The sequence below is a fragment of the Apium graveolens genome, unplaced genomic scaffold (genome assembly GCF_009905375.1).
Source record: "Apium graveolens cultivar Ventura unplaced genomic scaffold, ASM990537v1 ctg6337, whole genome shotgun sequence".
Lineage (NCBI taxonomy): Eukaryota > Viridiplantae > Streptophyta > Magnoliopsida > Apiales > Apiaceae > Apium > Apium graveolens.
In genome coordinates, this window is record NW_027419391.1 from 19,260 (window position 1) to 35,867 (window position 16,608).

Below are 16,608 nucleotides of genomic sequence, written 5' to 3' on the forward strand. Positions count from 1 at the left end.
TAAAGAAAACAAGCCACTCCCAGGCAAAAAAAAACTCACTAAAATATGAGACTATCAACGGTGGCGAAGCTTTTTAAACCTGTTGGGCCACGGAGAATAGGGAAAAAGAGAGAAGACAAGTAATTTAGAATAAGGCTTAAACAAATATAAATTGGGTTAGGAAGTCCAAAAAATAGACCCAATTATAATAAAAAAGTCCATTAAGGTCTTTCTATAAATAAAAGTTCATTACCTCACTTATACAGGGTTAGAAAATTAAAATATCAATAAAAAAAAATTCTCATAAGATATGACTCATATATAGGATCATCAAGATCAAGACCTCTACATGTTTTTTTTATACAAATGACTGTAGTTTACAAGATTAAGTATAAATGTAAACACAACCATATTACACATAAAGTATCACCTCGCCTCTTGCGTTGCAAAACGTCAAGTGTTCGATTCTCCTCAAACATAAGGAATACTATGCATGTAGTTGCTAGGCCCGTGCTAGGCCCCTATTCAGGTTCGATTGATGGTGTTGTTGATTTGCTGCAAAGGACATATATGACAAGACATAACTAATTTTCTATTCAAATTCGTTCTATGAAATTATTGATTTGCAACAAATGATATATATGACGGGACATAACTAAAAATTAAAATTTATAATAAAAAATAATATATATGATTTAAAATATATGCTGTCTCACAAAAAAATTATAAAAAAATAACTTAATATATTTCGCTAAGCAGCATAAGCTCGTAAAACGTAGATTTGGAAAGAATAAATTGTACACAACTTAATGTTAATTCTTATTTTAGATGCACAAATGGATAGACAAAGAAATGTTAAGTGACAACGGTATATTGAAACTCTGTCTTATGTAATTTAGAATTTCAAAGCTGAAGTAAACAAACTGCAAATTGCCATTCACTTACATTATTAAATTAACAAAAATTGGTTTCTTATTTAACAGGGGCAAATACACTTTAAAATTTATTAAAAACAGTTTCTTCCACTTCATACAAGTCCCTATTAAACTTTTGTCCACTTGCTATTTTTCTTATATGTCTTGTGGCACTTTCTCAAGTCGATCAACACCCACTCCTACATATTTTATGTAATTGCACATAAGGGTAAAAAAAATGTAGCATCTTCTTCTTAACTTCGTCATTAAAATAACCCAAAGTGCCTAGATCTTTCTTCTTTAGGCTTCATTCTTCTTTAAGGATCTGTTTTTCCCCTCCACCATTGGAGTACCAAAGGCTCTCTGTTAAAACTTTAAATTCCCATATCTGCTGAGATAACAGTATATACTCTCTACTAAGAAACTACTATAATGCAACTGGCATCCCGCGAAAGTTTATTATATACTCATTTTCTCTCCGTAACAAAATGTCGAAATACAAATTTAAGTGTCCAAAAAAGGCGCTTTTATATATGAATACCTGTCCAAATCCATCGATTACAGGTAAACTACCTTTTTTCGAAAAATTTAAATTTTAACATATATGAAAAACTTTAAACCAATAACGCGGATAAAATGACGTAACCACGTGTATTCACGTCAATTTTCCGTGTAAAATTTATCCGCGAAAAGTTTCCTAAAACATAAGGACCTGGACCCTAAAGTTCCTGATAAAACATTACTTGCCTTCCAAAAAAGTGATAAAACAGATTGGGAATTAACACATCTTAATGCACACACAACACAGCACATTCACAAACATACAAAGATACAAATATTAAATCAGTAAAATATGTAAGAATATATCTGTACAGTATCAATCGGCACTAACAGTATGTTTATGTGCGTGCATATTATATTCGTTGGTGAAGTTAGTGGCATATATCTAATTTAAGCTTACATGGAGAGCAAGATATGAAAGGATGATCGTTATATTAACCACTTATCGACACTAGTTTATTACCATCATATAATGGGCTTACATCATTTGCACATTGATTTACTAAGCATCCAATCACCAAGTTAGCATGCGCGCACCACACGTACGGTCAGGATTCAATTTTCGCAATGTGTAACACAGAAATTTAACTATTACCATACTTTTTTTGCAATATAAATAATAGCAATGAACTCACAAGTTTGCATACAGTGCAGCTTCTTGTTAAAGGTTAAGTACAAAGAGAAGGCCATACAATTAATCTGCAAAAAATGGAAGAGATGAGAAAGGGGCCATGGACTGAACAAGAAGATGTTCATCTTGTTTTGTACGTGAATTTATACGGAGATCGACGTTGGGATTTCATAGCCAAAGTTTCAGGTTTGAAGGTGGCGGGAGACAAGTAATAGAGGTAGGCTTATTTGGGCATGTACATTAATTTTAGAAGAACAACAATTAACTCTATGGCTTAATTTGTTTTAGGTTTGAAAAGAACAGGTAAAAGTTGCAGGTTACGTTGGGTTAATTACCTTCATCCCGGTCTCAAACATGGCAAGATGTCTTCTTATGAAGAACGCCGTGTGCTCGAACTTCATAACAAGTGGGGAAATAGGTTTGTTGGAACACATACAAATTTTTTTAATTATGTTTACAGGGTGCAAACTATTTTAGCCTACGAACTAGTGAATCTGTAGGAATTATTATGATTTGTAGTGTCGCGACTATTGATTTTGTAGGAATTATTACGATTTGTAGTAGTGCGACTAGTGATTTGTATTATTGTGACAAATTATTTTTTTGTATTTTTGTTCTGCTTTGTTGATGTTATGTGATAAGAATGATGTGCCTTTGTGCAGATGGTCAAGAATTGCTAGGAAGTTACCTGGGAGAACCGACAATGAGATCAAGAATTACTGGAGAACTTATATGAGGAAAAAGGGTCAAGAGAAGAAGAGGACTAACTTGTCATCTCCATCTACTTCAGCATCACATGATTCTTCATATTCCTCATCCTACACGGTGAATTCGAAGAAAATCAAGGACACTAATGAGAGGGACTTCTTTGATACTGGGGGACTACTCACCAAGGGATCACTTAATCATGCAAAAGAGATCAAGAAGGGTGACTATACTATGGACGAAATATGGAAGGACATTGTTTCTTCTGATGATGATGCAATCACGCCAGTTTGTCCAACCTTAACCTCTCCAATCTGGGATTATTGTCCTGACTCACTCTGGATCACTGATCAAGAAAAAGATACTAACATGATTGTTCCTACAAGTGAACCATTTCATTCCTTGTTTGGACAAGACGGCGTTGGGTTTTTTGCAGGCTAATTGACTGGTTCTTTCATTCGTTACTAGAGACTTTCATCGTCCTAGCCTTTAAAAATAATGTCGAAACTCCATTGTATATAGCCTGGAGTTTGTGTGCTAGCTGGACTCAGCATTGATCATCTAGGCTCTAATAACTCTGCTTTTACTACGTTTCTGCTCCCAGTTTTTACAAGTATCATAGGAATAGTGTTCCGAGAGGAGACTAGTTAGTAGTAACTTTGTTGCTCTAATCTGTGGTATATATGTGTGCTTTACCGTATCAAAATTTCCTTTGGCTATTGTCATTGGATTTCATGTATCTTTATAAGTCAAATATAACAAATCTGCAATGCCAAGACAAATAACAAGGTAATGAATGATAAAACTGAAATAAGCATCCAATCAAGCTAAATTACAAAAAATAGAAAAAGAAAGAAATGGTTTTAATTTGGGAGTTGGTTTCACCAACTTGAACCAATGAATAAGGAATCAGCAACTTTAGCCAATGGAAAACTAAGAACTTTAAGCCTACATTCATAAAGAAATGGTTTTTTCTTTATGAATGTAGGCTTAGTTTCAAATTAGAACGGATCTAAACGGGAAGTCAGAAACCTAAGAACTAAACATCAGCTCCTGAATAGTAAACTAAAGTCATTTTTAACTTGGCCGTGGGGGTTCTGACGAGTTACTCTACAACCTTTAAGCTTCAAAGTTTGTCGACTTGCATCTTAAGCTTCCAACTCAACAACCAGGCTAACCAGCACTTGTCTGTCAAGTTCTTTTGGTGAATCAATATTTCCGGTTCATAGATGTTATTGTGCCTAAATATAGGAAGATTGTACTGATTAAAAGAAAGTAACATATTGGACTACAGTAATAATGGAGCATGCAGGCTTCAAACTGGAAGTGCAGTATTGAATTCCTGTTTGCTAATTGTGCAATTTTGCTATATTGAGCAGGGGACCATAGGTAATTAATAGAACTGAACCAAACTACATAAGCTAACACATGGTAACATTTACTATATCATTTACTTATTCATCTTTTTGGTGCAGCAACTTTATTTACCATCAAATATAAATAGGTCCCTCAGCCCGTTACATTCGACAGTCGATACACACAAGAACAAAAATGTCTCAGCTCTTGAATCTTTATCTCTTCCTTTACAATTTGCTTCAGGCTTTCGGATGGTATATTTTTCCCACTCTTTACGTTTGTACATATTCATGTCTTCTATTTAATTATCTGTTATCTGACTCGTAAGTTGTAATGTATGCATTACAGAGTTGGAGTTAAATTACTGTGTTAATGTTTTTCTGATTCTCTGACAGGGCAATTTCTTTAGTAAAAGTCTTGAGCAGTTTCATCTGCACCAAATCAGGTACCAGCGCTTATGCTTCTGCAGGAGAACTAATTTGTAAGTTGGATTTTTTTTTCACTTGATAAATATGAGTGTCAGGTCAGCATATATAACTATATCTTATTGTTTGTTCATTGGAGAGTATAATTCCTGTATCTTTAATATTATTATAGGTTTGCTCCAAACCCTTGCACTATTGGAAACTATCCACGGAGCTATAGGTAGGTAATTATAAAGGTTTTGTTGATTACTGTACTGATACTAATTATGATATACATCTGCGAGCTCTCATATCCAATGCTTCGAAAATCAGGGATTGTTCCAAATGGTGTGCTGTTTCCGCTGTTGCAATGGATAGGAAGGACTCATTGTGTTGTAGCAGTTGCTCATGGAGTTGAAGAGGTTTTAACAATTATGCAATATATGAATTCAACCATTTAGGATAAATATTTTAGGTTGTAGAATTAATATTAGTTCTGATATCTGCATTTGATTATGGGAAACAGTATCAAATTATGTGTCTGCCATGATTTCGAGCAGCAGAACATTTGATTATCGATCATGGCAATTTATAGGATTGATAGCGATCAAGGCCAACTATTCGTGGGATTAGATTGTTATCAATAGACCAATGCTTACCATCAATTGTTATTTCTGTTTCTGTATGTAGGTCCAGGAGAATACATCCATTTTCATAATATTTGTTGCATGGTCCATCACTGAGGTAGCATCTCCCTCCCTCCCTCCCACTCTACTGGGGATTGTATGTTTAAATTGATAATCTATTTTTAATTTGATTATAATCAATAAGCAAATCTGGTTGACGTTATTTGCTATGTGGTACCTTTAAGAACTTTAGATGAAGAGTTCTGCTATTTGTTTTGGTTCATATCAAGATTAATGTCAATCTAGACTACTGCAACAAGATTTCATTTCCCTTAAATGCTATGAAGAAATATATGAAAAATCTAAATGCAACACTGAACAAGATAGAATGCGTAAAATGCTATGCATGGTTTGCCACTGTAAAGGCAGTTATTATCAGTAAATCAGACTATCAAAAGTGCATATTCAGCTGGTATATATCTGCTATTCAGTTCAAAAGACGAAAAACTTGTTCTCTGTTAATATCTCTATTGTTCTGTGAAAGTGCAACTGCAATTCCCATTTTCTTTAGAGGAATCACACACCACTAGGGGCATTTTTATCCTGATAATTCTTTTCAGTTACGTATCAACAACATTACCTTGATCTGGTAACTGATTCATATAACAGGTTGTAAGGTACCCAAATTATGCTTTGAATTGCTTCGGTACATCACCACTTATCCTCACCTACCTCAGGTTTGACATTTTTGTTAGAGAATGCACATTTATTGTACCCTTTCTAGTTGCGACTTGCTAGTCTAAGTGAAGTTTTTTCAAGTTAACATAGATTGACTGGAACTTTCTACTTGATACAGGTACACTTTGTTCATTGTGCTATATCCTACTGGATTTGTCAGTGAATGTAAGTGTTCAAATAAAAAAATTATGTTTTAGGTTAAACCATTTTTCTAGTCCTTGACGTATTGTGTTGTTTGACAATTTTCAGTGTGGCTCATGTACAAAGCGCTTCCATTTATAAAGAAGAAGAACCTCTATGCAGGATTTTTTGCTTACCTCCCTTTTAGCTATTCAGGATTCGTTCTGGTATGCACGGTGTCTGTCTTCGAATAGGACCTGGTTGATGATTTAGAATTATTATATAGAGATATACATAAAGATCGATTTCAATCTTTTGCTACTGAATCTTTTTATAATATATGATCCATATGATGGTACTTCTTTTAACATTTTAAGCTTCTAGGAGAGTTAAACTCTGTTACTATGTTAAGTTTCCAACTCTTGTAAGACCATCAGGTGTTAACCTGTTAGGAGAAGTGGTTCATTGGTTGATATATCAGAACTATTTTCATTTCTTTGGATGTCCGTCCTAAAGTTATCTTCTAAACTTCTGAAACAGGTTATGATTTGTGTGTACCCATTTGTTTTCCCCAAAATGTACCTGCATATGTTCAAGCAACGACGAACAAAGTTGGGCAAATACCAGATGAAGAAGGTTACCTGAAAGTTTAAGGAGAGTTAGGCTCTTCTAAAAAGGCAGTTTCATAGTTTTACAAGTCTGTCATCAGTAGTTGGCAATGATATTGCGAGGATATGTTGACGTGTCACCTAGCTCTTGTTAGCTTATTAATAAAACAGGTTCAGTTGTGCCATTGTATCTTACGACACTGCTCAATAATCTTGCTAGTAGCATTACCAATCGGAACCTGGATTGCTGTTATCTGTTATATACCTTTTACTTTGCTTTACTCCCTAAGTAAAATTTAGAGCAACTAAATAGTTTTACTCTACTAAGTAATTATGGCAGTGTAGAAATCAAAGTGAGAGGGACTGATGTGTGAGTTTCTGAGCAATATCACTACAAAGATATTTGCCCTCAGTAATGCTAGTACTACTGTTATATAGTCTCCTTGATCATATAAGTGGGGAAACAAAAGATGTTATAGATAGCTTCTCTATTTTGGCTTTTGTGTTGGCAAGATTTAGTTGTACCCTACTAAATCTATCTTTTTAACTAGACAAATCTCTCAAGCGATTGGTTATTTGGTTGTTATTTGTTTCTACACACTACCAGCAACAGAGCCATATTCTTATTTCAAGTAGCAATAACTCGTACAGTATGCCAAACTGTTGGCACCTATGCCCACAATGCCACAAGTGAGATCAAAACTTCAAAAAAAGAAAAAGCAACCTGAAAAAAGCCTATATACAAGAAAGACTAATCCAACATTAACGATCATATCAATGGTCAAAATTCGACAAATTAAGCTTCTTGAGCCAACCCTCGTTAAATACCAAAAGGCTGAGCAGCCAGAGAGATGACCAATTTTTCTACTGAAAAATAGTAGTCAGTGAGAAAATATTTATTGCTAATTATAAAAGTTAAGATAAATTATTAAGAGTTAATTGCATTTTCCAACACCTACCTTTCATTAAATAACAAAACTATATATTTACTTTCAAAAATACAGTTTGCAACCCCTAGTTTTAGATATCAAATACAATATGCATCCTTTTAACCATTTTGTTAAAAATATTTATATTGTGGAGGGTAAAATTGAAATTCAGTAAAATATTTAAATAATAATTTTAATTTTTTTTAAATTAAACAGACATTTAGTTCAAATTATAAAAATAATATTAATATCAATTATTTTATTACTCGGTATAATTTTTAAAATTTTAAAATATAGATATATTTAGAAACTTTATGATTATATATATAAACATATATTTTGCTTAATAAATATATTTTAAGTATTTAGCATTATGATTAATTTAAAGTATTACTAATAGAAAATAGCTATAATTTTTTTTCCGTGTAAAAATTGCACTAAAATAAATATTTTAATTAATTTGAAATTTTAGTTATTAATATTAACATTTTAATTTCAATTTTATAACAGCAAGACATGTTGTAGTTGATATTGAAAGTTAAGGTTGCAAACTGTATTTTACAAAGTATATATACTGTTTTGATTTTAAATAAAAGATATGAGTTATAAAGTGCAACTAACTCAATTATTAATAAAGATGAATGTTTGAAAAAATCTTTATCAATTTATGAAGCTAGGATATCCGGCCGACGCTAGCCCCTTTAGTTCCGTCACTGCCCTGTGTTGCGCATAACTGTACAAGCAGTGGCGGAGGGAGAGAAGGGCTGGTGGGGGCACCGGACCCACTAGATTTTTTTATTTTTTCATTATATTTATATATAAGGTCATGTTCGGCATTAGCCGGTTAACTCGTTATAGTGATTTAAAATAATTAAATTAGTTATTTTGATTATTATGTTTCGAATAAAACTATTTAGTAAATAAATAGATATATTATTTAGTTTTTCGTACTGTTTAGTTGAAAAAGATCATCGTAATAACTTTTTCAAAATTAATTTTTTGGGAATGAAAAGCTAATTATAAAATACTAGTATCCATCAAACCTCTAATTTGATTCAAAAAGTTTTCATCCATGAAACTAAATAATTAGTATATATTTTAATATGAACTCAAGAATACAAGTATGACTTGTAAAATATGTGAAACATACTATTTTTTATTATAAACTAGTAGTTGTTATAATGTTTGAAGAAAATATTTTCGGCTCTCCGCCACTGTGTACAAGGCATGACTGCAACCACATCAAAGTCGTTTATCGAAGCGTATATCAACATATTTTACAGCACAGGGAGAAACTACATGTCCTCAAGACCTCAACCCTAAGTCCTCCTGAGCAGCAGTTGTATGCATTGCACACTATCATTCACCTTGCAATAAATTTATGAGTCGAGTATATATATATATATGTTCACGGATCAGATAGTATTTCTCCCTCACAAATTTCAATGTTAGCATGTCAGAACTCAAATGTGGTATACTCTACTAACCATTCCGTCTTCCTTACCAAGCACTCACATGTGCAATGCATCATGCTGATGTCCAACAACAAAACACTCGAAATTCTACTACACCACGCGTCTGGAGCGTACAAGTGTCGCCGTAAATACATGCGTATGCCACATGCCTTTTTTTACCTAATGCCCCCATGTGCCGCCGCGCAACAACCCCCGTTTTTTAAGTTCCACATCTCTGACCCTCCGCCCCTAATATAATACACCTTCACACTTTGTTTTTAGGGGTGGTTAACAATTAGTTACTTTTTGTTTTAAAACAAATAATTTACCTAAATTGGTGATTTCAGAATTTGTCATTTCAAATTTTAATGTTTATACTTATATTTGAATGTTAATTGATTTCAAATGAAATTCAAATCTAAATTCACAAACAACTTATTTGATTAAATTCATAATTTTAAATAAAATCAATTTCCCAAACAGGCCATCACGTAAATCATAACATATTAATATTTAATTGTGGGATCATTTTTTTTAAAGAATCAGTTTTATTAATAAGTATGAAAAACTAGCTCTTCATATTTTTCACAAAACTCAATTGTTTTAAATTTTAATACTTGTCCCCTATTTTATTTACAATCCAAACACTTATAGATTCCCTGCAAATAGTGAAGTGACTTGTGGCACCGTTTGATTAGAGACTGTATACTAATCCTCTGAATATAATATTAATCCTAATTAAATATTGTAATCGTCACAGCTTTTTCTAAAATACCACTTAAATAGTTGACATTTACGTTTGTCGAACACTAATCACATATCCTGGCTGGTTAGATTATAATAACCACCTCAGAATTGATATAAAAGAACATTTGTTATTGTAGAGGAATAGATGCTAGATTTGTGTACACGTTTAATATACTACATCCAGGAAGTGCTGGATACATTGTATCGGTTGCTAATATATATTATTTTTCATTTTAATGCACCAATTTTATATTTATAAAGTGACAATATTTAAGTTCGCAAACTTGTCTCTTTATAGTTTAATTAAATATAATTGAACCCTTCAAAGAAAGATTACATTGTTGATTAATCATCTGATACTTCAACAGGAATCACTATTCATAACCTAAAGAAGGATTTATTAGTTTATAATGTGTTCATTTTTTTAGGATTAAGTTATGTATAAACATAAATATAAGAAATGAAGCCGTCCAGTCCAGGTCCTAGCTGAGGAGTTCACACATTAGATTCTCCTTACAATTTATTAGCACTAAATTATACTCCCTTCTTTTTAAGATTTCCCTTTTAATAGTTTACATTTCAAAAAATTTTAAAAATAGAAATTTTTTTATAATTTTTAAAATAACTACATTCACTATTTCTCTCCACTATACCCACTTTATACATACTCCCTACGTCCCAATTTATCTATTTGACATTTATGTTCAAATTGACTCAACTTTGATCGTAAATTAAACATCAATCTTTCATTATTTTGAAAAAACGAAGAATACGTATTAAAGTAGATTATGTGTATTTTCTTATGATATAGTTTTTATAATTATTTTTTTGATTATATACTATATGAAATTTTCAATCAAAATTTAGTCAATTTGACCGCAAAAAGTCAAACATGACAGATAAATTGGGACGAAGGGAGTATAATATTAATCGGTCACACTCTTTTATCATTTTTCTTAAACTCCGTGCCCAACACAAATGTAAATATTTGGGAGGGACGGAGGGAATATATGTAAATGAAATATTAATTTAGTATATATATATAGGGTCATGATCAAATACAAACTAAATTTAAAATAGAAATTAGGAACTAATATAAGCCATTAGATATAAAAGCATCACACCCAAATAATCTACACTCACTAACACACAATTGCAGCTTTTCTCCTCCGTTTTTAATTTGTTTTTTCCCGTCAAACCATAATTTTTTTTAAAATCAAACTTCACTGTATTTTTCTTCATATCTCAACGATCGATTTGCATAGCATATGCGTTACATTTCGAAGTAATTTTAAAAATATTATATTTGGTTTCTAGTTTCTATTTAAAAATTGGTTTCGATTGAAATAGCCCCTATATAAATGTGTAATTACTTTTTAAAAAAAAAACAAATTTTCTGATATTAAAGTTAAAATCTTTAAATTTGAACTCGAAAATCTCAATTTTGTAAATCTTTATTAAAGTTTGAATAAACTTTAAAAATGACTGCTAAATATGGAATATTATCTGATTATTTAATTTTATAATTCATTACAATTTCATTAATTATAAGTTTACTATTAAATATATAATATATATAGTCTAAATCTAAAATTACAATTAATCAATACAAAACACCTCACATAGTTTGGTTCAACACATTTTCATTGAGTTAATTATCAATTAGGTCATTTACTATATCCAAATGAGTCACTGATTATAAAAAGGAATCAAATGAGTCACTCATTTAACAATTTATATCAAAAATATCACTTCATCGTTAGTCGAAATTCTTAAAAGTATTATATATTGAGTTTCGTACATTTTTTTATGAATTACATCCAAATAAAAGATTCTGAATTCTACTATTTTAGATAATATTGTTAGATTTTTAAAATTTTATAAACTATTTATTTTTAATTTTTTGATTGTTTTATTTGATTTAAATAAAAATAAATAGTAGACAAATTTTTAAAAATCTAAAAATATTATTTAAAATACTATAACTCAAAATATTTCATTTGTATGTAATATCATTCATAAAAAATGTGTGAAACCAAATATATAATACTTTTAGAATTTCGACTAACGATTGAGTGATATTTTTGATACAAATTTTCAAATGAGTGACTCATTTGAATCCCTTTTGTAACTAGTGACTCATTTGAATCCCTTTTGTAACTAGTGACTCACTTGATACATTTAGACCAGTAAGTGGCCTATTTGATAATTAACATGTTTATTTCAATTTCATAAATGATGTTTGATTGCTAATTTTTATTAAACAAAACTCAAACTTGAAATCTTGAATTTAGATAATGGGCATAAGACATCACATTTAATTTTATTATTTCAACTTTATTAATATAGTTAAGTATACACATATTTCAAATATGATATAATATTTAATTTTTAAATAAATTTATAATTATTTTTATTTAATGTGAGTTAGTCATATTTTAATTTCTTAAAAAATATTAAATTACAATTTAATTGTATTATATTTTATCAATCATTTACATCTTTATTAATTTTTTTATAAGTTGTATAAGAACTTAATTTCAATCTATAATTTATTTTAATACATCATATTAGAAAGCAATTGAGTTTTTAATTATATTTAAAATTAAACAAATTCATTAAGACGCCGAACAAAATACTTTTTACATCATGAATTATTAATCAACCCCATAAGGACTTAATCTACGTCTTCTTCTCAACCAAACAATCACTTAATGTATTCAATTTAAAATATATAATTAATCATAAAATATAATATGTCTATGTTATTTATAAAGAAATAAACCAGACATAACCCACTTGGTTTGGTGAGGGCTAGCTAAAACCGTGTGCTGCTACAAATATATACTAAGTTTGTCTATTAGCTAGTCCTAACATGAAGTGAATGATAAAATAATGATTCTTGTTATTATCTTAAATCAGGTTTTGTGGGAAGCTCACATGCATGATAACCTAAGACACCGACCCCCTATACAAAGATAATGCTGTGAAATTCATTTCACTTTTGTCTCCTGGTCTTTGTTGTATATAACACACAAGCGTTATTCGTTCTTAGTTATTATCGGCTTATTCTTAGAAGTTAGAACCAATAAATCCTGGTGAACATGGCGCAGAGACGGTCTGTGGCAGTTATCAGTCAAGCAAGATAGTGTAGAGCAAGTTCAAGTTCAATTTGTATTGATGTGCTTTTTATAAACGACTAAACGAGCCCTCCTCTGCCATGACCATGTGTAATGCGTTAATATTTTTCAAAAAAATTAAGAATTAATTTCTTTATTTCTTAACATAATTTAATTTCTTTATTTTTTTAACGCTCTGTCATAGTTAAGATGAATAAAGAAGAAATATTAGGTATGGAGTTTCTTGAAATTAAAGGAGATCAATTTCTTAACTTCTCAAGAAATCACTGAGCTTATGAGTTTCTTGAAAATAATGAACAAGATCAATTTCTTAACTTTTTAAAAAATTACTATGGCTATGAGTTTTTTAAATATAAAGAATGAGATTAATTTCTTAACCTTTCAAGGATAAATTCACCGTGACATTTGCCTAAATTTGAACTTAGGAACTCAGTAATTTGATATAGTTAATTTTATTCATTTCAGATTTTAAATGATTGATAATAATGCATGAATTTTTAAAAGATTTTTGTTGATTTTACTCATTGGTGAATTTTGATGGAGTTGATAAAAAAAATCTTGTAGAGTCTTGCTGATTTTGTGAAGTTTTCGAGAAATCTTTCAAAATCTCGTGTATTTTAAAGAGATTTCAAATGATTAAAAATAAATTAGAAAACCCACCAAAATCAATCACATTTTCGAATATATAAAAAAATCCACGGAATTTTGAATACCATCAGATTTTTTGATGAAATTTTAAAAATCAAAATTAAATATCACCAGATTTCATTATACTTTTTTAAATTTAAATTGAATATACTCAGATTTCAAAATTTAAATTGAATATCTCTTGATTTCAAGATTCCAAAAAAAAATTTAAAATCTTGATTAAATACACCTTTTTAACTTGACGGAATACTCCATTTTTAGAGGGTCCTCGGTGAAAACAAGGCATATATCTTATGAAATGCCCACACGTTGGTGATTCATACATTCTAGTAGATAATTTTTACGAAACACGAGTCTAGATCAAAATTTTAATATTAAATAATTATTATAAAAATTTATTTTGAATTTTTATTCAAATATATTATAAATAAATTTATACGATTATTGTAATTTTTCTTTTTAATTATATATAATTTTCATTAACTCAAATTTTATTAGAATAACAAACTTATTTGTTGTTCATAAAGACATAACTAATATTTTATATGGAAACTTTAGTCAAAGTAATGAGCAATGGGAATGAGAACTCTATTCCATTTTTGTGGGTAAATTAAACCCACCATAACCCCTATTTTTCATTTCATTACCATTCTCCTACCCTCCATCCCATTCCAGATTCCGTTTACCATGATCCATCCAAACGCCACCATCTCCCATACACATACACATATCGGAATTACTGGATCTACTGCATGCACGCACAATGGACTCGCAAAGGTCATATATACACAGTAGCTTAATTTAGCCTCTATTTCCCTCCTGTTCACTATCATCTCACTAATTCCGACGGCCGATGGAATAAATTAGTTGTAAGAACACTAAAGAAATTAAATGAGACACGATGAATACAATGAACCAAAGAAAATTCTATCCCAAAACTCTCCTCACTGATGTAAAAGAAGCAAGATAACAGTTGAAGTACTGCAAACATTATCTAGTTTTTTTGCTGTTGTTCTGTACAGAAACAGAGAGAAATGAAATTTCATATCATTATGCATGTACATTATTTTAATAAATTGGAAGTATTGTATATTCCAAAAATAGTTTTCTCTGCTCTGGATTAGTTATTCTGTCAGCATGTGGGTAAGCCATTACTGTCATTCTTTGTCTTATACTGACAATGTCGTGTCTATAAAATACTCACTATCCATTCCTCTTTAATCTTCCCCCTTGACATTTTCTCTGTTTATGAGCAACAAGAATGGATAATATGGCTTCCTTATGGACTTATCAAGAGGTTGGTTCAATCTTTAGTTACCCCTCTCTTCTTTCAATGCATGTATTTATGTTTTTATTTATAGTTAAACACACTCACACACCCGCGACAAAGTTTGAACCCTGCATCCCGTAAAGGAAGCGAGAGAGTGTTTTATAAATTTGTCATATTGCATTATGCACCATTCTTTACTTGTTTTCTGTATGTTCTTTAAACTAATTACAAATATGTTTGGCAATTGGCAGAGCATTAATGAGCTAAAGCAGCAGCTCTTATACACAAGTATTGAACTTGAGTCTGTAAAAGCAGAAGCAGGCGAACAAATGAAAATTCACAAGGAATATGAGAAACAATCACTACAATTACTCAAGATGGTTATACAGGAAAGAGATGAGGCTAAACAACAGCTCCAAAAGCTACTCAACAAGATTATGGCCTGTAATTCTACAACACTGAATACTGATTTTTTGACAAGTACTGTTGTCCCACAAGTGTCCCCTGAGAGCCCCCTGGTGAAACCCATTATACCCAACTTAAGCACAACTGAATCAAACAGTTTCTCTGAACCATACACTTACCACTCTTACGATTCTTCGCCAGTCAGTTCGTTTTTCGAACCTGTCATCTCCCCAGAACTATCAAACATTAGCAGCCCTTCTGGTGATATTAGTAACAAGATGAAAATTGTCAATCAGTCCTATGTTCAAGACTATAAATGCATCAATCCAACCACTATTGTTCCTCCTTCGGGTGCTTCAAAAGCTGATCAAGTTATAGACAACCTTGTCAAAGGAAAAATTTTGCCTCAGAAGGGGAATCTCTTGCAGTCTGTGCTGCAAGCTGGACCACTTATTCAGACACTTCTCGTATCGGGTCCACTTCCTACATGGCGTAATCCTCCCCCTCTTCACATCTTTCATATGCATCCGCTGACAGGCAAAAGTCGCGATGTCCAAACGTCCACTCAAAAGCCAAAGAATCCACAATCAAACGTTGAGATGCCTCGTGATTCTTCACAAGTTACATCTAATTCTGTACTAAATTTTCAAGATGTGGCTTCAAGATCATGTTTCAGGACTGGAAGCGGAATGATATCGCCAGGACCATATGGTAATAGTTCTTTTCCAACCATCAAAAGACAAAGGTTCCTCTAAGATCACAACAAAAAAAGAGAGGAGAAATTTTAGTTTTCTTGGTTTGAACAGAACAGTTTGATTTTGATGGTGTAAATTGTATAAGGTGTTTTGGGTTTGAGTGACATAGCTTCTTAGTTGAATTGTTAATTTGTTGTGTTCATAGATAAAACTGTATTTTGACAATTAATCTATACATATTTGTATATTTCAACCAATGACAATTTACTTTAACCTTGCTGAGGATCAATTGTATTATGCGTAGTTATTTTTACTGCAAGGATGTTGACTCTTTCACCATTCAGGTTATGAATTGTAGAGTTTATAGATGACTCCATTTTATACTAATTTTAAAAACAATCTGAGCACAAAGTTGATACTTTTGTGGCCAAGTGTCAGGGATTAGTGTAATCTTCTCATAATTATTGGAATTCATATCCTCTTAACGCACAGTACCTAAATATCAGAATGGTTGACAGGAACAAGTAAAGAACAATACACCTAATGATTCAATTAAAGACCAAGTAAATGTTACCTTGTGTGGTCATTAGAAAAAATCATGTTTATTGGCAAGAGGGAAAAGAAGATGTCTGCGATGATGATCGGAAAGAAAATGATCAGAAAGACAGGTAACATGTT

General features: G+C 31.2%; 3 protein-coding genes across 4 annotated transcripts; all 3 read left to right on the top strand.

Annotated features, from left to right (window-relative positions):
- Nucleotides 1-2,091: 2,091 nt before the first annotated feature.
- On the top strand, nt 2,092-3,561 carry LOC141703210 (transcription factor MYB59-like). The gene is made up of 3 exons (XM_074506791.1): nt 2,092-2,271; nt 2,374-2,503; nt 2,748-3,561. The coding sequence occupies exons 1-3, from the start codon at nt 2,163-2,165 to the stop codon at nt 3,229-3,231; spliced, it is 723 nt and encodes a 240-aa protein (XP_074362892.1). The 5' UTR covers nt 2,092-2,162; the 3' UTR covers nt 3,232-3,561.
- Nucleotides 3,562-4,279: 718 nt separating this feature from the next.
- LOC141703213 (uncharacterized) lies at nt 4,280-7,161 on the top strand. 2 transcript variants are annotated; one of them, XM_074506796.1, is made up of 9 exons: nt 4,280-4,400; nt 4,542-4,591; nt 4,744-4,791; nt 4,884-4,972; nt 5,241-5,294; nt 5,846-5,913; nt 6,033-6,079; nt 6,164-6,261; nt 6,575-7,161. In XM_074506796.1, exons 1-9 carry the CDS (start codon nt 4,342-4,344, stop codon nt 6,677-6,679), a joined length of 618 nt encoding a protein of 205 aa, XP_074362897.1. In that variant the 5' UTR covers nt 4,280-4,341; the 3' UTR covers nt 6,680-7,161. The 2 variants fall into 2 exon arrangements, with proteins under 2 accessions (XP_074362897.1, XP_074362896.1); XM_074506795.1 differs by having other exon boundaries at nt 4,286-4,400; nt 4,542-4,627; nt 6,575-7,156.
- A 7,634-nt stretch (nt 7,162-14,795) lies between these two features.
- On the top strand, nt 14,796-16,095 carry LOC141703214 (uncharacterized). The gene is made up of 2 exons (XM_074506797.1): nt 14,796-14,857; nt 15,082-16,095. Exons 1-2 carry the CDS (start codon nt 14,822-14,824, stop codon nt 15,988-15,990), a joined length of 945 nt encoding a protein of 314 aa, XP_074362898.1. The 5' UTR covers nt 14,796-14,821; the 3' UTR covers nt 15,991-16,095.
- The last annotated feature ends 513 nt before the right edge of the window (nt 16,096-16,608 follow it).

What these genes read in the sequence shown, in the direction of transcription:
- LOC141703210 (XM_074506791.1), top strand. Translation starts at nt 2,163, where the DNA reads ATGGAAGAGATGAGAAAGGGGCCATGGACTGAACAAGAAGATGTTCAT. An exon ending in TTTCATAGCCAAAGTTTCAG is followed by an intron (nt 2,272 to 2,373) that starts GTTTGAAGGTGG and finishes AATTTGTTTTAG; the next exon opens with GTTTGAAAAGAACAGGTAAA. An exon ending in CATAACAAGTGGGGAAATAG is followed by an intron (nt 2,504 to 2,747) that starts GTTTGTTGGAAC and finishes GCCTTTGTGCAG; the next exon opens with ATGGTCAAGAATTGCTAGGA.
- LOC141703213 (XM_074506795.1), top strand. Translation starts at nt 4,342, where the DNA reads ATGTCTCAGCTCTTGAATCTTTATCTCTTCCTTTACAATTTGCTTCAG. An exon ending in TTGCTTCAGGCTTTCGGATG is followed by an intron (nt 4,401 to 4,541) that starts GTATATTTTTCC and finishes ATTCTCTGACAG; the next exon opens with GGCAATTTCTTTAGTAAAAG. An exon ending in TACTGGATTTGTCAGTGAAT is followed by an intron (nt 6,080 to 6,163) that starts GTAAGTGTTCAA and finishes GACAATTTTCAG; the next exon opens with TGTGGCTCATGTACAAAGCG.
- LOC141703214 (XM_074506797.1), top strand. Translation starts at nt 14,822, where the DNA reads ATGGATAATATGGCTTCCTTATGGACTTATCAAGAG. An exon ending in CCTTATGGACTTATCAAGAG is followed by an intron (nt 14,858 to 15,081) that starts GTTGGTTCAATC and finishes GGCAATTGGCAG; the next exon opens with AGCATTAATGAGCTAAAGCA.